The 26,603-nt window shown below is 34.1% G+C and overlaps 1 protein-coding gene across 3 annotated transcripts in view; it reads right to left on the bottom strand.

Annotated features, from left to right (window-relative positions):
- CDIN1 (CDAN1 interacting nuclease 1) overlaps positions 1-26,603 on the bottom strand; it is a 128,423-nt gene that overhangs the window by 49,353 nt on the left and 52,467 nt on the right. For all 3 annotated transcript variants that reach the window (XM_063331489.1, XM_063331490.1, XM_063331491.1), the window contains 5 exons: positions 25,846-25,925; positions 25,452-25,501; positions 22,517-22,584; positions 17,281-17,346; positions 14,324-14,429 (listed from right to left, as the gene is read on the bottom strand). In XM_063331489.1, the coding sequence (XP_063187559.1) occupies positions 14,324-14,429; positions 17,281-17,346; positions 22,517-22,584; positions 25,452-25,501; positions 25,846-25,925 (370 nt within the window). The remainder of the gene's footprint in view (positions 1-14,323; positions 14,430-17,280; positions 17,347-22,516; positions 22,585-25,451; positions 25,502-25,845; positions 25,926-26,603) is intronic.

Genomic DNA, 26,603 nt, shown 5'->3' with positions numbered 1-26,603 from the left:
CTGATATGAATTAACAAGCCAAACTTAATTTACTAGAGGATATAGCAAGACCCCAAATAGTGATGTCATAATTTCATTATGAACAAGTTTTATAATGTACTTCGGCCAGCAATTACAACTACAAAACTGACAGAGTTCTAGCATTTGCTGAAAATGCACTTTGGTGAAGTTGATTTATCCGTGAAAACTCTTGCTACACAAAGACAACTTGCTTGCAGATTCATTTGGTACTTGGCTACGACAAACCAATTGGTTAATGCAATTGATGTGTGTGCATGAGGGTGAGAGAAAAAAACTTAGGAAAGCTTCCTCAGGAAAGCATGAGGCTGAGCAAGGGAGCAAAACTACTCTAAAAAGACAGCAATCAATGTTGTTTATAAACCACTGCTTATCACATGCAAGCTGAGTTGCTCCTGGTCTGCCAGAAGTGCTATAACCCAATAGTGCAGAACAAGTGCTAAACTACACACCACACAACCAAAAACATTACTAGCGTATGCAATTTTTGATTACATGAAAAGAAAAAGCAGAAATTTCAAATATTACTTTGAAATGTGTTTTCACAGTATATAACAGACACCTATGATGAGTAGGAGCCTACTGACTCTATCAAATAGGCAAATGAACTTCTGCCAATATGTCAGTTATACTGTTCCGTGGGTAATTGTGATAACATAATTTTACATTAAGAAGCTAAATGTTCACCTTATTTAAAAAAAAAAACCCAGCCATAACTTGTTAAAAGCGTAACAAACTAAAAAACCCCAAACAGATAAAATTCAGCTAAGAAAATCTGGAATATGCTCTAATATGCTGTCCATAGTCCGTGTTAAAAGCTAAAGGACATACATCTACACACACAAAATAAAGCTATCACCGCTGTGCGGACTGCAGAATATTTTCACAGCTATTTTTCCTCATCCTTGGAAACAAACATTACTCTTAATACAGTAACATCCTGAAATTTTATAACATTTTGGATTTCTTTGAAATGAAAAGTCCATTTTATTGTTTTTTAATTAAATCTATTTCCCCGAAAGGTCTTAAAGGCTCTACAAACTACCTTGCATTTTATTACTGCTGACAGATATCTAAACCACGCTTGAATGCCCTCTTTATCCTTTAGTGAACAATTGAAAGATCATATGCTAAAAAGACTTGTGCTTTCTCTTCTTCTAGCCCTATAATTAAGGCATTTTAATACATTTCTTCATAGTCATTAAGAGAGCACAATGTTAAAAATTAATGAAATGAGACAATTTTGAGTTTAACGACCATAAATACATACAACATAAATTTGTCTCAATTGTAGATACGAAAAAAAGCCTTCTTGAAATCACATGATGAGATTACCGAATCGTCAAGATTTTGCTTTTGCTGTCTAAGGGTATTTAAATGATGTATAGTAGCCTGACGATACTACAGTGTTGTTACATACCCTACAAGAGAGGTAAACATTTCTGTCAAACATTCAAATTCCATTGATCTTAGTATGTTTTTGTTTACCTTATGTATATGCCTATAAAAAAGTGGTATTGCTGGATGATGCTGAAATGGGGGAGGAAAGAGAAGAGAGGAGGAAGCAAGACAAAGACATATGAAGGGAAAAGTGATCATAAGTCAATTGCAAAAAACCTGACATATAATGTAAAATACCTCTATGCAGTACTTTAATAATGCTTCTAATATAATAAACAACAAGATTTTTTTAATTTGGATTTTTAATTCTCTAAGAAACTGAGCTCACTATATGAATGTATCACACATTTTTGCAACAGACATGTTAATAAGTGGGGGGTTTTTGTTTTGGGTTTGTTTTTTTGTTTTTTGTTTGGTTTTTTTTTTGTTTTTTTTTTTTACACTGTGAAAGGAATTCAATGTTTCTAAGTGCATCATCTTCACTTCTATATACACCAATTAAATACAGGGTGCAACTGTACTATAGCCACATTATTATTATTATTTTTTCCAAAAGGTATTACTAATGAGAAAATTATACAGCTTACCTTCTAAAACTAAGTTAAGTTTTTCGAGGTTTAAGTTCTTTATGCTTTCTCAACTAAATGTTGAAAAGACACAGTGCAACATAAAGCGAGATTACAGAATTTTTTTTCCTTAAGATAGACACAAAAAACCCCACAGAAGTTACTCTCCAGAAGATTTTTTAGGGTTGTCAGACTGTTATATTATAAACAACCTTATTAGTCCTTTATAATTACAATAGGTACCTCTGGACAAGATCGAGCAGACATGACAAATGCTTCTGACTTCTTTTTAAATCGAACCTGGAAGGTCATCGCTGAACAAACAGAATGCTATACAACTGGGGCCATAAATTGTGAAAGCTAACAAAAAGGTAAGTTTTTTTGATATTAAAAATTAAAATTATTCTGCTCAGGCTTTTCTGTATAAAAAAACAAGAAGTAAGAGGATAAAATAGTTTAAAAAAAGATAAGTAGCTAAAGAAAAATAAATCCTTGCTAACTTCATTATCACACTTTTTCCTTCAGCAGCTGAATCTGTATTTTAGTATTTATGCAATGCCTTTAAAGTAGTTGCTTTATTTTACAAATATATTCTTAAAGATAACTCCATAATGAGGATTTATGCATGTTTGCATTTTCTTTTTTGTCAGTATTATGATGAAACTGCGGACAGTTAAAAAAAAAAAAAAGCAGTCCGTCTCAAATCTATGGGACTTGCTTGCTGCTTTCCTCAAATCAAACCAGTAAAAGGATAACATACTACTGTGCATTTTTCCTAACATTTTCATTCTGTTTTAGGATCATTTAACAGTACTGGTAGTTTTGGATTAAATTTAATTTGTATGGAGATAAACAGTAACTTTAGTGACTGGAACTGGAAACCAGTTGATGGATCTCACTTTTAAATCTCGTATTTCAGCTTGGAGAAGCAATGCAAGGATTGAATTAGAAAGCTGTAAAGTCTTGACGAGAATTAGTGGTACAAAACAAAAAAAGTCAGTTATTTTCCTTACGGTTAGGCTAAATGAAATTGTAAATCAACAAAAGATTTGGATAGCACTCGAATCAACAGCTTTACCTAATAAAAGTTCTAACAGAGCACTGAGCATACCATTTGAAACAAATACGAAATAAATATGAAATACGAATGACTTTAAAAAGAACCATATGAAAAGCAAAACAGTAAAATCACCAAAATTCAAGCAAAGGAAATTTGAACTGAAATGTATGATGGGCAATTAAGTACCTATTTTGACAATTCTAAGTGGTCAAGTTTTTAAAGTATGACACAGAAACCTTAACCTATCTATATATGAGTGATAAATGAGGCATTTTGTGTCATTACATTCCCATAAATCACTTTCTTTAACTGCTGATGGCTTTTATCAGGTCTAACCTTTTCAAGCTTCTATCAGAGTGCTAACATTTTCAACTTTGACACATACGCAGTTTACAAATTCTGCAGCTGATTAACTCTGGACAGAAGCTCACTGCCATCATTGTCTTCTTCAAGTTGGGTTACAGCTTCTGTGTCTCAAAAACTCACATGAATCCTTCGCATGCCAGAAAATCTCACTTAATGTATTGGACTGTATTGCGAAGGATGCCAGCTATTTCTCCTTTTCACACAAATAAATGAGATTATATTTTCTAAATTACTCTTCTACAGAAAGCCTGAAATATGTATACTTTTCAATATTTTAAAATTGAGTAAATAGTGCATTCCAAATAATACTACAAAATAGTGCAATTATAAGCCGACCATGGGCCCTTAAATCATTTTGTGGGATCCCTCGCTGAATTTCTCTCAACTATTTTGTAAATTTCAAAGATTATAAATTGCATTATCTTGAAATTATAAATTTCAAAGATTCAATTTCAGCATTACAGCACTTAGAACACAAAAAGAATTTAACCACGATAAACTAAGAATGCAATAAATGCAACAGCAGAAACGAAATACAGGAAATAACGTTTTATCATGTATAAGCGAACCCAAAGATTTCGAGGAACACTTGCTTTCTGTAGGAACTAAAATTAAATTAAATATTTGCATGACACGCTCGAGTTTTGCTACATGTAGCTGATAAAATAGTTGATAAAACCCCATCTAGGTATCTGTCTTCAAAAACATTTTAACTTACTGTACCACTCCAACAATGAGAAGCCAGCAATACAGTAGTTCTTCCTGCCTTAGTAGAATCACGACATAACAAGGACGGTAGTAAAGCTTTAGTCTAAACACCTGCATTTTCACCGTTTTTTTAATTTAAAAATGTGCGCAATAATTTAATTCAGATGCATTTCATCTGCTGAAACAAGCAGTGAAACATTCACTGAAATGCATTTACAAGATGTAATTGATCTAGACACTGAAACAAAGCTCAAGTTTAAAGAGATACTGTCTTTAATAATATTAGTCAGACTGAAGAAATTTTCATGTTGGTTGTGTGACCACTGGAAGCCTGGTACTTCAGATGGTATTAGTTTTGATAAGAGCTAACTAGACATCAGACCTAAATAATGAAACCTGAAGAGACAGCCTTGGACCATCCAAATAGGAATGTCTGCAGAGACTCTCATTCAGTTGATTGTCTCTTGTTGATAAACACCACATTTTAGAAAAACAGTGGAGAAAGGACTAATTTTTTCAGCATCACAGCTAAACCAGCCTTGTATTGTCAATATTTAACATTTATCCATGAAAAATTAAAAAGCTCTTTATTTCACTAATAATGTCACACAGCAGAGAAGCTGTGCAGTTACATTTTGACAATTCAGATGTAAATCTTGGAATGTCTGTAAGTATTCATGACAAAGGCATATTTATCATATAAAACAAAAGGACATGATTTCTTGATGTTCATATCACAGACTAGTGATGGATGAGAGCATGCTAATCAAATGACAAACCAGAAGGAACACAGATGCTTGCTATTTTGATTAGGAGAGGGAAATGAAGATCTCCTTCCTAAATTAAGATAGAAACATTCTAAAATTATACACACAAATAAATATATATACATAAGTTTGTATAACACAACTTGTATGCACAACAGCTTGGTATGTTCTCAAGTAGACATGCTACAAATACTAACTAGAATAACTGCCGATTTACTTAAGGTCAGAAGAAGCCACATATAGTAAAGAAAAATCAAACTTTGGCTTTGATCAATTACAGTCAATTGGCTTACAAATTCATATATGCAGAAGCAATTTTAGCTTTCTTTTATTAAAACTCCCCACATAATGAGAGAGAATAATTTATAACTTTTTTTTGGAATTTGTTTCCTACTGGTTCTAGGTTTAAATTATGCTCACGTGCAATTACGCTTATGTCATTTAAAATTGCATAAAATCAATGTAAATATTACTGAAAACTAAAATGTAGACTGTTTACGCGGGATGCAATGTTGCACGACAAGTGTGGAACTTCAGAACCAAATTTTTATTGTAAGCTTTTACCTTTTTGATACTCACACCGTCTTATTTCAGTGTCTTGCTTTATGTGTCCCCAAGATGTATCAAACTACTTACGCATGTTTAACAAGAACTCTTAAACATCAAGAACTTCACTTACTAAGCATAACAGTCGCAATTGCTGTCAGTGAGACAGCCAAAACTGTTAAATCTATAGATCCAAATGCAGTGGCAAGGTCCAATGAGGCCTAATAATGCTTTCACAAAGTACTTGCCAAATGTTGATAACATCCAACACCTTGAAATCCACCTTTCTCTTTCTCCTTTAAGCAGGTAGTAACTATAAAGCAGATCTCTTTGATACCTTTTCCACTGAAATTCTGCAATGAGTGAACAACTTTTTTGATATCCTCAAGAAAGCAGCCTGGTCACTCTAGTTCTGAACAGAGAAAGAAAAAGCACTTTGCTAACTGTAGAACTATTCCTAAAACGTACTTGTTTATACCTTGCTGTAGTTATGAAACCTACAAATAAAGTACTAAAAAATGAAAATATACTGTAATCCAGAATAACTGCATTTAAAAAAGAAATAAGTCCCCCACATATCATTTTCAAGAATTTACAAGAAGGAACATTTTAGAATCTATAATAATTTTACGTAATTGAACGTAAAATGATGATACTGAGGGGGAAAAAAAAGATATATGAGTTAAAAATACTCTTAACGTAAAATTATTTTTATTATTGTCAAAATAATTTTTACCTGACCCTTGGAGCAGAAATGCATTCAAAGTCAAGAATTATATAATGTTTGTTTGAGGTGTAGTTTTTAAAAAAATACACCAACTCCAACAATCATTTTGCTCTGCTACTCAAGAGGCCCTAGTAAGACACAACTGATGATGTGCTTAATGCAACTTATCCAAATACCCCAAGTGTCTCCTTTAATGCAAGATTAGTGCCCTAGGAAAGCAGATTCTTGTGCTCCGGCAACACAAATCTGCATTGTACAATCGCCCAGAATAAACAAAATGTAGACAGTTTCAATATATACTTTTCAATCTCATCTTTAATCAAGAGAAACCGCTCTCACAGAGGCTGAATGGTAACTTGGAACTCCACAGTGACACTGTATTTCTTTTTGCCTAAGCCAAGATTTCCTAGACACAAGGAATTTGTGCAACTGTGTGTAAATGTGACTGCTGTCCATTAACCGGCCAGGGACTACTGAATCTACTCATTTTATACCTCAAATTTCTTTTAGACTGTGCACTAACCTCACCAGTCTCGTGTTTTTATGTGCTCTGTTTTCTGTGAGTCTTATCTGTAACCAGCTATTGACATTATTTACTTTTTGCCTATGTTAGTACAAATGGTTTTATATCCTATATATAGTAGTTTATCATTTAATATATTAAAGGCTGCTTAAGACACAACTAAATTCCTCCACCTCTTGGACCTTTTTTGAAAAATTTACTGGATGCCCAATATATATAATATTCAATAGCATGTGAGAATAATTTTTATGCAACTCTGATAGTTAGAAAGATAGATAACTCAATTATTAGATCATCTATCAAAATATTCAGATGTATAAGAGGCTACTAAAAAGATTGATGACTGAGAAAGTCCACTGATTCTCTAGCCATCATATTCACACATTTGGCTAGACAACATTTTTCGCTGCCTTCACAAGCAAGCTTCATTACCCATCACTCCACTGAAAAGAGTTTATTATGAGGCTGCCATCTTGGCAAGACTATTATTTAGATGATAAATGTTGGGGGAAAAAGTGTGTCTAGATTTTTTTTTTTAAGATGAGCTTTTTGACAGATAAAACAAACAGCATCTACATTTCTAATTAACTTAAATTTGGCATATACAAATACAGGTCAGTAAAGCTATGATATGCTACTAGATTATCTTCTGTCTGAATCTTGCCCTTAATTTGTAAAATGTAAATTAACTAATTAGAAGAAAAGCAGCATTATTTGTGACAAAATGCTGCTTCTACTTCTTTGCTTTGTGACATTTATGATCAACTGTAGTCCTTCATTCTAACTTCTAATAGATGGATAATTATGCTCATACTAATTCATTAGGCCTTTAGTATTTTAAACCAAATGAAAACTTGAGATTTCTAAAGGCAAGGAAGCACGACACACTGCAACATGCAGCTAAATTACATACTTGCCAGCTTCACTTCATTTGCAATATTACGCTGTTTACAGGTATATATTGCATTCATATAGGTATGAAGGTACTACTTTCCATATTCAAGTACCTGACTCAAAGGAAAATCTCTATTAGTATTCTTAAAATTTCCTTGAAATCTCTGTATCCTTTCTGCGCATGATGCACAGTAATAATAATATACTTATGCTTTGTTCCTTAGTATTAAGAGTTAAATTTTGCTTTATACTCCTACCGCCCTCCTCAATTGTCATTTGAAATGGATTAGACTAGCAAATATAGAATTACACTAAGGAAGGGGGAGTTGGTCATTCTTGAGTTTCAGCCCAGCAACTTGACCTTGTTAAATAAAAAATATATGATATCATAGTTTACAGGAAGGGATTCTTTTTGCTTTGGTTTGGTTTTAACTATTACTAGATAGATAAAGACTCAACACTAAGAAATACATTGAAAATGTCAGATGTAAATGTCAATTAAAAATTACAAGGAATTCTGAAAGGTAAGGTCTGTGGGGGGTTGACATTCTTTGACATAGTGGAGTGTCTGCAACCAGGCCTTTGGCAAGCATAGCAGGATCTATGCTGTCAGCTCTTATCGTACATAAACTTAGATGCTTGTCTAATCTGAATGAGAAATACCAGGAAAATTGGAGCTGAAGCCTTGCAGTAATGTGGATGGAAGCTGAAAATGCTCTATCTGCACTACATGAGTCTCCTGTGACAAGATAATATTTAACACAGTACAGAAAAATACAAGGAAAAATAATTTAAACAAAGCTATGCAGTGTTTCACTTACTACTTTTAAAGTTCAGAATGTAACAAACTAGCAGAGAAAGAGCCTTAAGTAATAGAATTAAATTATAATGAAAATCCCAATTTCATGTCCATATTAAATACGTTATCTAAGGAGAACAATGCATGAAAATATATACTTAATTAATATCAATCATTCAAATGTAAATGCTAATATGAATGTAGTATGGTCTGTTCTTCCTTTGCTTTGACAAAAATTAGTTTTGATACAAAATAAAACAACCTACAATGCTCAGCCAAACAACTAACATTATAGCAATGCTAGGCATAAGCCATGGTCTCAATGGAAAATGTCCTCGTGCTCTGTTATTCAATCACACTCTTAAAGAGGGGTTGACTGGTAAAATCTAAAAACATTACTTTAGAGCTGAAGTAAAAAATATGTTTATTTTTCATAAGCTACATGTTGACTTTTATACTGTTCACGTGTCATTAAATAAAGATAACCATAATTTATGTCAAATGCTGTTGGAAATAAGCTAAATGTATCTAAAACATTTGTGAAGTGCAGAGGTATGCCTATATGTGTGTGTATGCATGTGTGTGAGTGTACACATATATCTCACTTTATCTTGCAGGAGAATACAGAATTTTATCATCTTCACAAATTAAACTACTGAATCAGTAAACTAGCAGAAAATGGCATCCTTCACTGCTTTTGATTCTCTTCTTGTCTATAAATCTCACTCAGTGCTACTAAGGTTAGCAAGTTGGTATGGCAAATTTTAAAAAAGTGAATTATTTTTGAAGAAACTTACCTATATATAGTCCTGAGTGGCAAAAATCATCATAACCTCTCTCTTCTATCTACATCCATTTTTGTCTAGGACTAATTTACTAATTCAAGTGTAGCCAGGAGGGAGCAGAGCCTAAGCCAGCATGTGTGAAAATCTACAAGCATTAGATAGCTCAACAAACCCTAAGTCCCTCAGTGTTGCAGTAAGGTCAAAACCTTTCAGCATTGTACCAGCGTGTCAAAATATGTCAACAAACCATCATACTGCAAGAAGAAGAATGACCTTTCAGTTCTTTATGTTTGGGCTGCCAATGAAGCTTTGGATACTGGGTATGCATGAACAGTTTTCCTAGCCACTTGACAAATGCAACTCCCAAGGTTTCCTCCAAGTCAAGTTGTTATACCACTGGCTTTCAACTCACCAGTACAACTTTTTAAACCATTTGCAATTGGAGAATATTGATCTTGTTATAGAACAGACATCCATAAACCCACAGCATAACTCCCTCTTCCCCAACCACCTACAAGCCAACAACAATTATTACTTAAACAGTCTTCAAAGTAACGTGTCAAACCATTTTAAACAGCTGAACAGAAAAAAAATGCATATTGTTCTAACATTCTGATTCAGCCTTTGCTCACATATGATTCATCCTTACAGTCAACTGCAAAAGAATTTGAACAGAACACTTTTCAAAAAACCCTAAGAACACATCGGCTGTGTTTGTGACTGAAATACAATCTTTTGCATTCTTTCTGTTCACATTTATCTGAAATAAATACCTCTTTTAATCTACAGGATTCTCATAATTTTACTGTAACTGTTATTTATAAATGGAAGTCTCAAGATCAGACATAATGTATTAATTAACAACACATTTAATCATGAATTTAGGCTCCCAAAAAGTGTGATTACTATTTTAAAACTACTTATGGGAAACTTGCTTTTATTTATTCTTTAAAAAAAGCAGAAACACAGGACTAACAACATTTAGAACACAAGCAAATGGGGGAAGGAATTTCGTACAGGGATGACTTACCATTCTTATTCAAAGAGAAGATGAAATGCTTCTCTTTAACTATGTGAAATTACCTTTAGTTTAATATCAGTGTCAAATGTGACATTTTCCTGCGGTCTTCCTCACATATAGTAAAGTTTCTTTAGCTAATAATGGCGTCAAGCTTTCTCCTGGGACTCTCTAGAAATTACATTCCAGGATGTACATATGCCTTAGCCAGGCTTGCAGAAGATAGAAAATGTAAATTACTGTATTTGAGTTTATATCTTCTTACAGCAAGTCACTGACGGTGCACCCACTAATTACTATTTGAACCATGTGTTACTGATCTCTATATGCCTCTTAGAAAACAGGAGTCCTGCTTATCAGCTCTGACTAACAGTCTTTCACACCCAGGACCCCAATTTTTAATTTACATTAGAACAAATTAAAAAATTAGACACTATGGAAAAAAAGAAAAGAAACAGCAGCATTCATTTAAATGCTAAAATAATTTACAGCATGGTCTCAGACCCTGTTTTAAACTGCAATCTGTGTTACTTCCTGTCCATGCTCTCCAAATTACCTTTGGTCACACCGACGATCCAAGTTTTTATCTTCATGGTTACAAGAAATGCATCAATGTAGGCCAGTGAACAACGAAAAGTGTGGTATCTACTACACATGCACAAAGCTATTGTATTTTGCACATAGTTGTCTTGTTTACCCGGTGGCAGTGAAAGCTATAGCCTGATCAGTGGATGCCACCACTTTGAAGGAACAAACATATTGAGGGAAAGGATTCTATAAGTACATGAATCATTTCATACTAAGTTTGTTCAGTATATAAAATAGCTTTTTTCTAAAACATCACTCTGCAAAATCAGTCTGGGAATATGCAAGACCAAACTTGCCTTTTTCTGTTTCTTTGTTATTGAAAATTCTCAATATCTAAACAGCATCTTAAATTACAAGTATGCAAACCCACTGACAAGGTACACTTTGTACATTTTTAATGTGAAGCTTAATTTGAAGATGAGGTTGCAGTGCAGCACTGCAACTGAAAATTGCTTAACAATACCATTGATGTATGAGCCATAAAAAACCTTGCTAAGCTGTCCCTGCAGAACTCAGAGTAATAAAAAGGTGTTCTTTTGCACTGAGGTGAACAGACATGGTTGACTGCATCTAGGGAGCTGTTCTGTTAAATGAGAAAGTGCCATTTCTTTCCTGTCAGTACAGACCAATTTAAGACACTCACAGATTTAGTTAGCACAGAATACAGGATTTAATGAAATACACACATAACAGCAAACAAACCGCAGCTATGTTCAAAGCTTTCAGTCAGATTGTGTGCAGAATTAAACTTATAACTGTGACAGATGTGGGAAAAAAAACGAGAAACTTTTCCAGTCTCTCTCCTACTTTTCTGAGAAACAATAAAAAAGCTTAACAGAAAAGGTCTAAAACCTCTCACCTTCATTCCTTTCGAAGTATCTAGACATGTATTTCTATCCACATCTAAGAGGTGATGTTACAGTGTTTCTTCTCCAATTTCATTTCGGCTTTAAGTTCAACCAACAGATCAGGTTTACAAAACCCTAAACTATCAGCTGAGTGTCACGATATCGCTATTGTGAACTGATGCGTCTTCTCCTCCAAGAGGAAAGGAGACACACAGATGCAGTGAATTTACTGGGAAACTGGTTCTCACTTGAGAGATCCTTGCATAGGCTGACTGAACATTAGAAAATTGATTCACAGTTTGTGCAGCCACACCTGTGTCCTTTCATATAAATAGTTTCAGAGAGCAATGAAAGTTAACTGGCTAACCTAAACGCAACCTAATCTGTCAACAAGTGTTCATTAACCCAACTGGCGTATTAGAAGAAGCTTCAGTAACTCAGAATTCATTTCAGAAGATGTTGTGATACTATCAGTTTGTCCAAGCAGTACCAAAGCTAAAACTAAAGGGATTTGTTCTTTAAAAAAAACCCACAGAAATCTGCTTGATTTCCATAGTTAGCTTATCACTAAATTCTGGATTTAGGGAGTAACAAATCTCAATAAGGAGATTTCTAGTTTCCTTTACATTAATGTAAAGTCACTATATTTAAGAATCACCAATTTTTGTAGTTGTTTTCAATATGAACAGCTATAGCAGAAGATCTAGCAACATCTCGAAGCTACTTCCAAAACAATGTTATTGATTCACATATCAATTCAGACTAGCTTTTGAAACATTAAAGGTACTTGAGTGAGAGATGTTATTCCATTTTTGAAGTTGCAATATTAATTAGTACATGATAAAATTAGAATGAAGTTAGCTATATCTTGGTTTCCTGATAAAAACACAAGAGAAGTTTCTTTCAGAGATGTCAGATTCAAATAGTGCACACTATTCTCAAATGTTTTACACATTTTATAGCTCAAACCAAAATGTGGATAGTCATTCAGTTCAGCACAAAAAAAGGCAGAAACTACAACTTCAACTTTGCAATGGCAATTATACTGCAAACAACAAATGGATCAGTGCCTTCATCCTACTTGTCTACTCAACTTTCACCTCATCTCAACTTAGTATCTTTATGCTCACGTTATCTATTTAAAATTCACTTCTTGGAGCTGCTTTTCTCTGATACCATCATGGATCCCTTCAAACGCATCCTTTCTCCTCAGAAAATATTCCAGACAGTACATTTAATGGCCTTCTTCCAGCCTGAGATGCTCCATCTCTTCTTATTTACACTGACGTGCCAGTCCAGCACCATTTGCATCAGTATCTTTCCTACCATTCTCACCATTTGCCTAGATATTGTACATACTTAAATTTCTCTCTAAATCTTCTATTCTGGTTATAAGTTTCACAAATTCTTTTCTACAAATCTCCTGTAGCAGACTATCTTCATCCAAAAACCAACAGTCTTCCTGAGGTTCCCATTACCTCGATTCAATTTTTCCAAGTCACTGCTTTCTGGGACTGTCAAATAAGAGCAAGTCCTTCTCATGTCAATCAAGAAAGTTGCTGCAGAGCATAATTCTGAACTCTGATGATGTTATTCTCCAGATTTGGTCTCCCTTTGTCTGCTGCCTCCTATAGAATCTGCTTTTAAGGTATTTCCCAACTTCAGGCTAGCTATTTTCACCTTGGCATTTCTCATCTTTAGTTCAAATACTAATGGTCACCAGACTAGCCTCTGATGTTGGCACACGTTGTCTATTTGTTGCATGTTCACTCATGTGCCATCTTCTTTGTGCCATCTTCTCCACTATCCCTCAGATTTCATTGATGCACTGTTGTGAAAACTAGGCAGACTTCTAAATTTATGCTTTTAAAAATCCTTTATTAAAACTTTCATTTATCTCACTTACTTACTACCTTGCCTTGCTTAGGGTTCTACCACATAAAAAAATGGAACTGAAATTAAAGCACCTTGTTTAGGATTTTTTTTGGAAGAAAAATCCTCGAGTAAGGAGCCTTCTAGTACCACGGAAAGATATATAAATATGTAAAATAATGACTTTTATAGGAATAAAGCAGAACTATCTAACCATCTTTACAAGAAAAGATATTTATACCAATACCATCAACACGTTAAAAAAAAAAATCTGTCTGGCATAACTCATTTCCCTCCTTATGTTCCTGCAAATACTTACTACATTTTTAAGCTTGAAGATAGCCATTATTACTGTTTAAAATGTAGATAACAAAAAAAATACTTTATTAAAAAACCCCAGTGAAACAATATTGTCCTAGATACAATGACAATAAGCAATAAAGTTCTTTACACACAAAGTCCACTTGCTTTGTGAAGACTTTTTAACAAATTTGGCACCTTCCAGGTGTTACAAAATGTTACAGCAAAATCTTCCTTCAAAGTCAGGTACTAAAAAAATTGACATATAACTTCTGTACCAAAGTAACTTATTCTGTCATTTAGCATCATTGTAAAATCACCATATGTATCTGCTGCATGTTATCAATTATGATGTGAATTTTTCACAAATATTTCATCATTCAATTTGACATACTAATTAATGACATTAAAAATGCCAGATTAGTAAGACGTATTTTGTTCACGTGGCTTAATACAAAAGTCACTAGTGTTTCTTCCAGTAACTTCTTTTAAAAATACAGTCCTATTTATCTCTAAGGAAAAATAACAGAAATGTACCTGTTCCAGTAGCTCCAAAACTGGTCCTGTAAGTAGGCTTGGTGGCTACTTTCATCACCGAATGAGGCTTTGCTTTCAATCCAGTGAATTATGTGTCCTTCAACAGCTAGGGTGACAGCAGAAAATAAAGTGAACTCTGAAAATCAAACTCAGCCTGCAAGAATGTGTTTGGGAATATCCTATTTACCCCACAATCTACCACATAATTCATGCTTGCAACAGAGCTATATATTTGTAAAAATATCTTGCAAATATGCACATAGGACATTGTTTTTTAAAAGTACCAGAAAATATTTTCATGGATAACTATATCAAATTCAGTTGAATTACACTCTCTTCTAGGTATCTGCATGTATTGTAACACAAACAGAATATAAAGAAAAAGAGACTAGATAAGGTGCAATTGCATCCTACCTTCACTCTTACTTTGCTGGAAAGGAATTGTCAGGTAAGGAATTGAAAACTTCTGGTGAACAACAAGAACAGTTAACTAAGCTGCTAAAAAGAGAAACTTCTCACCAATCCAGAGCAGAAAGTTTGAGAATGGCAAGAAAGTTTATCATAGATATATATCTGCTTCCTTACTTTTGCAAAATCAGTAACGCTTCACCAGAGAGAAGTTAGGAATAAGAAGGCTTATGTGAAAGATGTGATTTTGAATTTCTGTTTCTTTCAATGCCGTGGCAATTGCTTTGGTTCATGTCTTTCCTCATTTTTTCAGGAATGAATTTCTAATATGAATAAAATTATCTTTTTTTGGTTGAAGAAAAGTCCTCTCTGAAGTTGGCAACCTAATTTTGCAGGAGAAATAACGAGAATCACTCTAAAAGATCATTCTTCCTCCTAAAAAGCAACGTGGGGTAAAGACCTGATTATTGAGGTCTTTAAAAATGTTACCTTTATTTTGAGTTCCCTATGATAGCCACAGCCATGGTGTCTTAGCCTAAGTTTGACCTGGGATGAGGTACTCAAACGGCATGCAGACCCAGAAACACAATACAGAAAGGTTAGAAGAGGCTATGGCAGCACATGATTGACCACAGACTGCATAATTACTTGGGAAATCTGGGTAAACAACTCATGAAATCACCACATCAAGCTCTATATGCCACCACTACCCCGCTATCAGTAACCAAGTTAGTTTGTATAGGCCTATACTACTACATCCTCCCCGCACCACCGCCACCTTTAGACCCCAGGAGATAAAATAGCTGAGGCATAAACTGTATAGTCAGTTGAGAAGCAATTTCTAAGAAACACTTGACTTTCCTAGCTATGGACTGAGTCATGAAGAGAATGCAAGGACTGCCATACATTAGTTCAGATGGGACAGCAGGTAGAAAATTATCTCCTGCCAATCTCAAGTGACTGAAATAATATGAAGAAAGTAATGCACTATCACTATTCAGATTTTGAGAGACAAATCCATGCAAGCAAATTAATGGCTATTTTTAACCTTCTTTCTAATAGGGTAATATTACAAACTCGGGAATTGTTTTGGCTGTTTCCCAGTTTCCCTTCTCAAGCATTAAAAAAATTAGCTCCATCTAGTTGCTTTCCTTTTTTTCTACAGGTGACCCTGACAACCAGATGACCACCAGAGGTCCCTTCCAGCCTCAGCCATTCTGTGATTCTGTAACTTCACAATCTCCCCTGCTAACTTTAAACTTGATAAAAAACAAGTGTTCCCTCACCCCCTCAAGTCCTTAGTAGCTTCCTGAGACCCTCCACAAATGAGAGGTATGGAAATGAAGGAGTAGAAATTAATTGAAAACTCTCCAAGTATGGCTTGACAAGAGTGAATTGCAGATCTCTAGGATGCCAAATCTCACTGTTTCAAATCTGGACTGGTTCGGTTACAAAGGTATTTTTATTTTGTACATATAACCTCTTATTAACACCACTACCATTTTTCTTCTTAGGAAACGTGATTAGGAATACAAACATCATTGAGCTAAGGAAAGTCTTCAAAAACTTTTCAGAAGACTCTCACATACATAGCTGTCTATCTGTTGGATAACAGGTTATTGTGCTGAAAGATGGTATCTCAAGCACTTCTCAGTAGTGAGACATTTCACAGTAGACACTCAAGTCCTCATACCAGTGTACAAATCAGTTATCTCGGTAAGAATTCCAACTGGTGTCAATATGAAGAACAAAAAACTAGTCATGTATATGACTTTCACACAGTGCTTTCAGCCTTATTTTCTCTGACAGACACAACAGTAGGCATCTGCATAGACAAGTGCTGCATTCTATGGAGGTGAAGCAGAAGTCTTTTGTCATGAAAGTCAATTTAGAAAAACTGACTAATAATCCTTTACACTTGGGCAACATGGATTTTTTTCTTCCATGGCCCAGCCACTAGGTCATCCGATTACCTTCTTGCAGGACCTCAAGACCAGAAACTGCAGATGAACTCTGACATGACCCTTTACACCTACTTTTATTCTTTCTTGCTTCTTGCTATGCAGGCTTTTAAAAAACAATAGAGAACTGCAGCGTTGTGTTTAAAGGCAAAATGATGGCAAAAGAATAACTACACAATGACAAACCTTTATGCAATGACTTATAGGTGTAATGGTAATGCTCTTAAGACTACCTTGGTCTGACTGGCTCTAGAAGTTTAAGGCTATTAAAGGTATTTCAGAGTTCAGTTCATAAAGACAGTGGGCAGAGCAGGCTAGAGGGAGTAAGGATCTGGTGATTCTTCTTGTTGCTTATTTTTCTTTTTGTGATAATGAGACAAAAACATGCAAAGACCAAAGAGGAAACATTGGGTAATACTACTTATGATCACACATCTCTGACCCAAACTAGAAGTTAAAATTACTGTGTAACTACTGAAAAAAGAGACTGATTTGTATTATCCTATACTCCACTTAAGTAGCCATAATATTTTAGCATGAACACTTCTACACAAAATAAAATAATAAAAATTATTTTAAAAGACTTACCTACTGGCACTTCTAAAATAAAGTCTGGTGTTTTGTCATAACCCTTTGCACGAAGCTGATCTTCAGCTATACACAGAGAATAAGAACTATTGTTTATAAAACTATTCTATTAAGTAGACAGCAGTATAATTAATTTTATTTTAAATAAGAGTGCAAGAATTACTAATGCAGTCATACATATCTTTCTTATGCATGCAATGCTGTGTCAGATTAAATGAACCTTTGTAGAAAACCTGAAGCATGGATATAAAAATGCTTCTTTGTCATCCTTGCATTTTTATGTCTTCATTATAAACATCATTAATTCAAGCTGTCATACAGTATTTTATAACCCCCAAATATTCAAAATAAAGAGGTATATTCACTGATTGAAAGAAGAGTCTCCTCACATTAGGAAGCTGTTAAGATTAATCCTACTGCCACCACCACAAATGTAGATATACTGTAGCTGCCTTCTTGGTTTTATTTTAATGTTAGCATATAGTTGTTATAAAAAGAACAAGAAAATCCTTCTCTTCCAGAAATTTATTAAAGGAGAGAGAAGCCACAATTTTAGTTTCTCTTGCATCCTGCATTCTATAGAATGTATCCACTTTCAGAACAAAGATTTAGAAATTCTGTTAACATTAACTATACAACTATATTGCTTACAAATATTAGAGCTGAATATTTCAAGAAACAATAATGAGTGAGCAAAATAAAGTGACAATAGACAAAAGATGCTTCCTTTAACAAAAAAGAAAAAAAAGAAAAAACAGAAAAGGCAAGCCCAAGCAAGCCCTTAACATTTTCTAAACTATTGTCCTTGATTTCTGATACCATTACATTGGTATTTCTGAAACACCATTTCTCCATTAGAATTTGGAGTGACCTGGTCATTCAATTCCAGGCACGGCTTTCTGTCTTCACCCAAGCTCAACTAATGGCCCTACCTAGTAACAAGTAAGGCTGTGTAGCCCCTTAACACCTACTGGGCTGTTGACATTGTCATGCATCCCATTCGCCTTTCTACATCACCTTTGATTAAAATTAATGGTCCATTCTCACTGTTGGGTAGCTTATTTCCAATCCATTTATCAGGTTAGGACAGTAGTTTCATGGCCCATGTTCAGAACTCAGTTTTAGAATACTTTCTGCATATCTTGAAAGGTCAGCAGTTTGAGTCCAAGCAACATTTTAATGACAAGAAAAACATACACTCCTAGAAATCAAAATATTTTAAAAGTGCCTAAAGCAAACTTCCCTCCTCTTTCTCATTGAAGAATATAAGTCCGAAGTATTTTTCTTATATAGTGAACTCATACTGAAAGTGGGACAAGAGTAATTTTGGAAAGTTGTACATTCACTTAAGTATAAACTGCAATAGCTGTTTATTCTTTTTGATAGCTGTAGTATTTCTTCTGAAATTTGAGAGTATTTCTGCACTGTAAGCACACTATATTGTAAATACAAGCCTTTGCAATGCAGCACTTCCATTGTATCACCCGATCAACTATTCAACTCTTCTAGGATTTGGAGACAGACTTGATTGTTGGCTTTTTTTTTTTTTTCAAACTTAGATTGTCAGGTATATGGATAAAAGATGTTAAGATTAACAAGGTTCTAATTTAACAGAACCTTTGAATAGAGAGTTTTATGCCATAACATTAAAATGAATTAATGTTCTATATAATCTCTTAATCATGATAAAATAAAAAAAAAATCCAGTTTTATCCAACTCTATTTAACTGTAACCCGCTCTTAATTGTTTAAAACATTTTAGAAAAGACAACAAAGCTGAAATTTTCATATTTAAGAACACAAAAATAGCAATAGAAAGTTCAGTCTTTTCTTTCACATCTAACAAATGCTAGTATCACAAATTCAGGGAAATGTACCTAAAAAAATTCCAACAAAAACCAGGACAGATGTAAAGATGTAAAAACATTTCCTGATAGGTCAACTTGGCAGGTCTCTGAATTGGAGTTTGCATCAGCATTACTTTTAATATTCTTCAGCAGACTCTTTTTTTCAAGGATGCCTGATTACTTTTAAAATCATTTGATACTAATGCATGGCTTGAAAAAGAATCTTAGAATCATAGAATTGCCTGGGTTGGAACATGTTTTTTGTTTTAAATCTGTTTCTGAATGTTTTCACTTGCTTTCTCCTAACATTTTATATTGTGATAAATGTTGGCAAATACGTTAAAACCCACGTTTATTATTGATGTGAGTTGTCTATTATGTGCAGGGACATAATTATATATTGCTATTTCTTCATGTATTTTGAAGCTTTATAACTTTGGAAAAAACAATATTACAGAAATTCCCCACAATCACCATAAACTACTATTTTTTTTAAACCAAAACCCCACCAAAAGGAAAGAAGGTCTAGCTTTTCAGACCAGGTACGTTTCAGATTGATCCAGAAGCTACAGAGGTAGCATTCTGCACCTTAAAAGATCTTTTAGCTCTGGCATGGATTAAGAGAATAATTTAACAAGTGCTTGAAAGCTAGCCCACAGCAGCTTTCCCAGTTACATTTATGCATCCTCAGATTTGAAAATTATATTGAAACGGCCCTGAGAAGCAGTCTGTCTACGGATTCCCCATTAATTTAGATTTCCAACAAAACTGCAGCTTCATCTTTACCATAACTTCACACTCAATCATAACCATTTAACACATCATTGTTCTTATACTAGCCTCTGGATATAACAAAGAAACCAAACAGTCTTCTGTTGGTGCATGAATGAGCAGCAACAGCAACTGCAAATTTAAGATTACAGCAGAAAACACCGATCAGATGTTATGATTTATATCCAGGCTACTACTGAGGGACATCATGGTGGGAACAAAAGGAGGAGAAGATTCCAGACGAAGGTCAGTACTTTCCCATTATAGCTAAGAGCTTTCCAAATATATTCACGGCAAAGATATAAAAAATTAAAGATCCTATACAGAACATAGAATTTCCTGTCATTTCAGTATGGCAAGTGAAGCTGTTAGCCTGTTTTGAGAAAATGCTTCCATTGATCACTAACAGCTCCAGGTAAAGTGATAAAGACTTGAGAGCTGTTTTTTTTGCTGAAGAGAGGACTTGGCATATGATGTGCTTCTCATGAACAGTGGATTAATAAAATGTAAGTCCCATTAGTTTGTATAGGTTTCCAGTCAATTTCTGGGTGAATCTGAAGGTGTTACTACTGATCTGTAGGCTTTGAAAGCTAACTGCGCTACAAACAGAGAAATTATGTGCCAGACCTGGAAAGCTGTTTCATACTCCAAGAATATACTGGGGCAATTTATACTCCCGGTGTCCTTCGACTGTGTTTTCTTCTCCTGTAATAGACTCTCTGTTGCCCAGGTGAACGTAACTGATACAAAAACCTTACTATTCTTGAAGAACAGTACACTGGAATAGTACACTAACATGAAAGTGCAAGAATTCTGTTTCTTTAACACATGTCAAAAAGCAATGGAATTGTGAGTACAGCAATCTATGTCATAAGCCATCTTCAAAACTGGAATGCAGTCTTACTCATAGCCTAACAAAGTTCAAATTTGTTGACCTATAGGAAATGCTGTCACCTTTTCTGTTTTCCTGAGGTTTTCTTCAAGCAGTTTTGGACCTAATTTTTCAGAAAGAAAAGATTTTATTGTAAGGGGCTCAGTAGGGTTCTTCTTGTAGATACTTAGGAAAAGCTTTTTTTTTTTTTTTTTTTTTTTTAAAAATCACACCTAGAACGTTAGAGACACTGAATAAATACAATCACTTAACATACCTTAAATCATGACTGAACAATACTTCAGTATACATATAATGTAAACAATAAATTAAGCTACCTCATCTATATCTTTATATTCTAATGAGTTAACCCATTCTAGATATTTTGATTTGACAGCACAGATTCCTTAGAGCTTATTTCTAAAGACAAAATTGATGCTTATCCAAGGTCATGAAACATTAAAATTTAAATCTGATTTGTGTACTACACAGGCTTGCACAAGCCAAATAAAATGATAATCGTTGGGTTGAGGATCCATTAGTGAGTCATCTAGTCCATTCCCTTGTATCGTGACAGGATTGATTTCATTACCAGCTTTGATGGATGAGTGTCAAGCCTAGCCTTGAATTTTTCATTGAAGGTGATTCCATAACCTTCCCTGGCAGCTTGTTTTATACTTATTGTTCCTAGAACTGTTTAGTATTTTAACTCAACATCAGCTCTGCAATTACAGTTTAAGCTTACTACCTGTATCTCTGGCTCTTATAGCCAAGTGGGAAAAACTACCTCCTCACATTGTCATAGTATCATTTGCAAGTTTGCATGCAATAGTTATTCCTGCCTTTTTTTCATTCGCCTCCAAAATAAAAGAGCACGCTGTGTTCCTTAAAATCACATGGAAAAATCTTTTAAAAACCTTAATGCTCTTTCTAATTTCTTAAATTTATTTAAGGTTTCAAAAATCTTAACCTGAATCTAGCTTTAGGAGAGATCACAGTTTCTGGTAAAACTGGTAAAATTTCCCTGATCACACAAATATAGCACAACACTCAACCATTAACAAAAGACAGCATCACTTTGTTATTGTCTCATCATGTAAGGAATCCAAGATTTAAGAAGTCATTGTTAAGTTTATCACAATAAAAGAAATGATGCTTTAAACACTAATCATTGTTTTAACGGCACTCATACATGAGAAACATAATACAGGCTAAGAGAAAAAAAATGAAAATATCTTCCTAACTAATTAATCCTTAAAATAACTTTAAATATAGGGATTGTGGAAAGAGTGCTTGCATCGGTTGGGAGGCAGGGGGCAAAAATTCAGCAGAAACTGCACAGAAAGCTAAATGAGTGAATCCTCTAGCAGTTCTTTAATACATAAAGCATTTTGAAGCTAATATTTCTTATGCTTCCTCCTAAGTCTCATAAGGCCTAGATTATGGCTAATATCTCATGACACCAAAAGTAATACTGCAGCAGATATTAAAGCATTTTTTTCAGCTACTTATTCTATAAAATATTAATTGCAAGCCTGTGCATGTGCTGTATATATAGGGTATTAGGTAACAGTTCCTGCTCAGTTCTAAATCAATATAAGATAACATGTACAGCATCAATCATTTTTTACTCTTCCTCTACTACCTAATACAAAGAGTGTTGAGGCTTATTTTTTTCTTAAGTAAACAGTCACTAGAATCTTTGAAGTTAAAGATTCACTGGCTGGTCTCTACTACAGATTCTTACCTATGAAAGAGAGATTTTTTTCCAAAAGCATTTCTCGCAGCAAGACTTCATGCTCATGCCCAATAGCACTGATAGCTTTAGGTTAAGAAATGGAAGATTACTCTGGAAAAGAACCAACTTCAGAAAAACATCATAGTTAAAGGAATTCATGATAAAATGTATTGGCCTTCACCTGCATTTCAGAAGCGAACAGAGATTTGAAATCTAAGTTTTGGAATTCCTTATAGGGATTTTCAGAGGCATTTAGTACTTCGTGAAAATCAGACTACTGTTTCATTAGCACACATTTTACAAAATTAAGACCCGTTAGATCGTATCTATTCAGTATAAATAAGGGTAATACTACCATTTTTGCTTCATTTCCCCTCCAAATTTAAAAGAAAGTGTGAGCTTAAAACGTGTCACTAAATACTTTGTATGTTACTCTTTACTGACTAGTGTATCAATTCTCAAATTCAGCAAAGAATGAAATAAGCTGTTTTTTTCTTTATATTCTTAAATTGATAGGCACTACATTAATCTGAAACATCTTACTGTAACAAAACATCCTTTTAATTGATTTTTCAGAAGCATGAACTAATGTCAGAGAAGTATGAAATAATATTTTATAGTGAAGTCCTTTTCACTTCACTGACAGCCTGTTGATCCAATGTGCTATTCTTAGCAATATGTAAAAAAGTCACCAGATCAAATATTTTTAATGTATCCTCTTGGAGGTCAAAGTTCTATTCTGGAAGCTTTTAAGAAGAATCTTATGGAACATCATGATAAAGGATCTTACATTAAAAACAGCTAAATTCCTAATCCTGTTTAGAATAACTTCTGAATAGTTAAACTACAGATCACCTTACTATTAGAATTAATTACTTAATTTATATTAATGATTTATGCTGAAAAGCAAAAAAACTAATCGTATGGAATCATTTCATATATAAATATATACAGTTCTTATCAATTGAAAATATATATTATGTTAAACTTTACTAGCAGTTACAGAATAAGAGGGGCAAATGAAGAAGCAAAAATGTAAGAAAAATACTGCAAACAGAATTTATAATGCACCATAAGCAGAAACACTTAGACTTAGTCTATAATAATACCTGTTATTGATGTATGGCAATGACCATGGGGCAAAACTTGTAAATAACCTCACAAGCCATTTTCTACTCATGCAATCTAGCAGCCTAGTTTCCCGTAAGCATCTGAACTATTACTGAAAAATAGCCTCTTGGCATTTACAAAGAGGTTGACTTCATACTTTAGTCCATGCATATACAATTAGATAGTTATATTTAAAATCAATATGCAATCCTTCAAAAGACATTATGCTTTTAAAACCTTAACTTTAAATTGATTTTTAACTATTTTATGCACCTCAAAATTAACATCTAATTCAGCAACATACTTGCAGATAATGCACTCGCACAGCTTAGCATTAAACTTTTCTGCACCAAAATGGAATTGAAAAAACTCCTCATTATTCTCACTGATGTCACTGTGTATTCAATAACTTCACTTGAACCAGAATCTGAGGAGGATAGAAAAGACCTTTTCAGACTGCAGGCAAATTACTCTTAAAAACTGTTCGTAATTCTACATATGTGCTATTATTACTTTTAAACATGACACTTTCAAAAGTCTATAGCCAGATCATTCATCAACAAAACATTAATTTTAGAATTCTGGATATAAAAATCAGTGATCAACAACCTTTTAAAAAGTGTAACTTATTAGATTAATCCACTTTCAGAGAGCTGTGTTTAATGCTGAAGACAGTATCACTGAATGCTTAAAATTATGATTAAAACCACGAAATACAAATGCAGTAAGAACTCTATCATGCTGCTGTTAAACGTAATGTGAGCAGGACTAAGTCTGCAGTAGACACCAGTGTCCTGGTTTGAGGTATTTCTAGTGGAAAGAACACCTTTTCAAGAGGTGACCACCACACATATCAAAACTACAAGTGTTGTTTTTCCTGCACAACTAAACATCACTGTAGCTTTCTTATCCTGCAACTGCGCAGTGAAACCAAGATCTTCCCCCATACTGCACGCATAGATTTCTGCAAGGATTCTCTAGTGCTTGGGAGGGAATTGCCTTGCTGGCCTGCTCAGTGATAGCAGGCCATGATTTTGAAATTTTTTCTTTGATAGCAGACTGAAAAAGAAGAGCTGCTCATTCAGGACTTTATGAAAACAGATTTAGGGTTGTGGGGATCATTCCTAACAAATTATAATCTTAGTCTGGAATACTCAGTACTGTGCGGAGTTCCCCCAGTATTCTCACTGGATACTGAGGGTCTCTAATTAACCATTTCAACACTACAAAAAATAAAATCCCCTAAAATTCAAGCTACATAGGGCTTTTTTTCCTACAGCTAGCTTAATTTCCTTTAAGAAGAAGAGAAAGTAAAAGAACTGCACTGGAATGTCAGATATGAGTTTAAAAGTACTAACCAGTCAATCACACCTGAATTACGCTTGAAAATATTCAAATTAAAACTCATATTTATAACAAAGCAATGCCATAATGTTGAACACTATCCATGCAACTTACTAATTTAATCACAGAATAGTTGAGATGAGAAGGTATCTCCTGAGATCACCAAGTCCAACTCCACCGCTCAAAGCATGGTCAACTAGTCTTAATAGAAAACCGGACATGCATTTCAACTAATCAAAACCAAAGAGGTTCAATCAGGCATATGAACGTGTAGCCACCAAACTGACAACTTCCCGTGGTCCATCTGATTTTCGTTAAACAGTATAGGAGAAAGCTCTGCAGTGACCCTCTAGCTGATTGAATGTAAAACAGAGGAGTATGAAACGTGTTTTGTGAAGCAGAACTTTATGTCAGGTTAAAGCTAGACACATCTCTTCCACACAGTCTAAGCTCGTCAATTGTGCACCTAAAATTTTATGGGAAAGGATACTGTTTGATGCAGTCCACCAGTGGTCCATAACAGCAGTCATTCACAGTACACTGCAGACAAATAAGAGAAGTAGTATAGTGATGGGCAACTACAAAACCATTAAACAGTATGTTAAAACCAGTAATTACTTTTCTTCAAAAAGGCTATCAGATGCTGTTCAGATTTAATCAGAGAAAACAAAAACTGCATGCTTTTTTTCACTATAAAAGCAAGCTATTAAAAAGTTAAATGCTTCCCTCACAAATATTGCATTGCCATTTATGGTGCACCCTGACCTCACTGATAGTTTACTATGCCAGTAATTAAATAAGGTTTAAAATCTTTTACTCTGCTAGGCAGATAACAGCATTGCCACAGGAAAAAAAAAAAAAAAAAAGACAACTGTGATTAATACCTGATAGACTTGATTTGCTAGAACTCCATCTGGAATCTGAGAAGGGTCCCGCAGCATACTATTTATGAGAGTTTTGGAGGCTAGAGAAATGAAGAATAAAAACATACAAAAAACCTGTTAGCTCAGTTATCCACTTGGCAGGGAGAGAGATATGCTTTTATAAGGAAAACATTGATAATGTTGATAATTTTGAAAATTATCCAACCAGCAACTACAAACCTATATATTTGTAGCTACTTACCCATTCCGATAAGATTAACTCTAAAAGTCTTGAAACACCAAAGATTTTTATTAGCACAGGGTGAAAGCTGGCCCTTCTTTACTTATTCAGTTTCACCGGACAGTTTGTGCTTCAGAAGCATCATGCTCTCAAGGAAACTGCTTAGTATAAATAAGATGTAACTCAAAATAACCTTCATACCCCATGAGAACTTAAGGAAGAAGATATGTAAAAATTCAAAATAGCCTTTAAAAACAATCTTTGGTCTCAACAATCTTAATCGCTTTATAGACTTGATGCCAGTTTAGTAGTTTTCAAATTTATTTATTTACTTATTTAGTGTTGACACATTTATTTGACTGTATTTAAACGCTGGCAAAAGGCTTTCTGTACTATTTTCAAATGTATAAATCTAAACCACAAAAGAAATCAGAAGTGAATTTAGGACTATATACCAGTCTTCTATTCAATTGTATTGATACTACAATGAAAAAAAATAACATAAATCCGGAGATGCCTTTAGTTTATTTTAAATACT

Source organism: Chroicocephalus ridibundus, chromosome 4 (genome assembly GCF_963924245.1).
Source record: "Chroicocephalus ridibundus chromosome 4, bChrRid1.1, whole genome shotgun sequence".
Lineage (NCBI taxonomy): Eukaryota > Metazoa > Chordata > Aves > Charadriiformes > Laridae > Chroicocephalus > Chroicocephalus ridibundus.
This window is presented reverse-complemented; position numbering and strand designations above follow the sequence as displayed.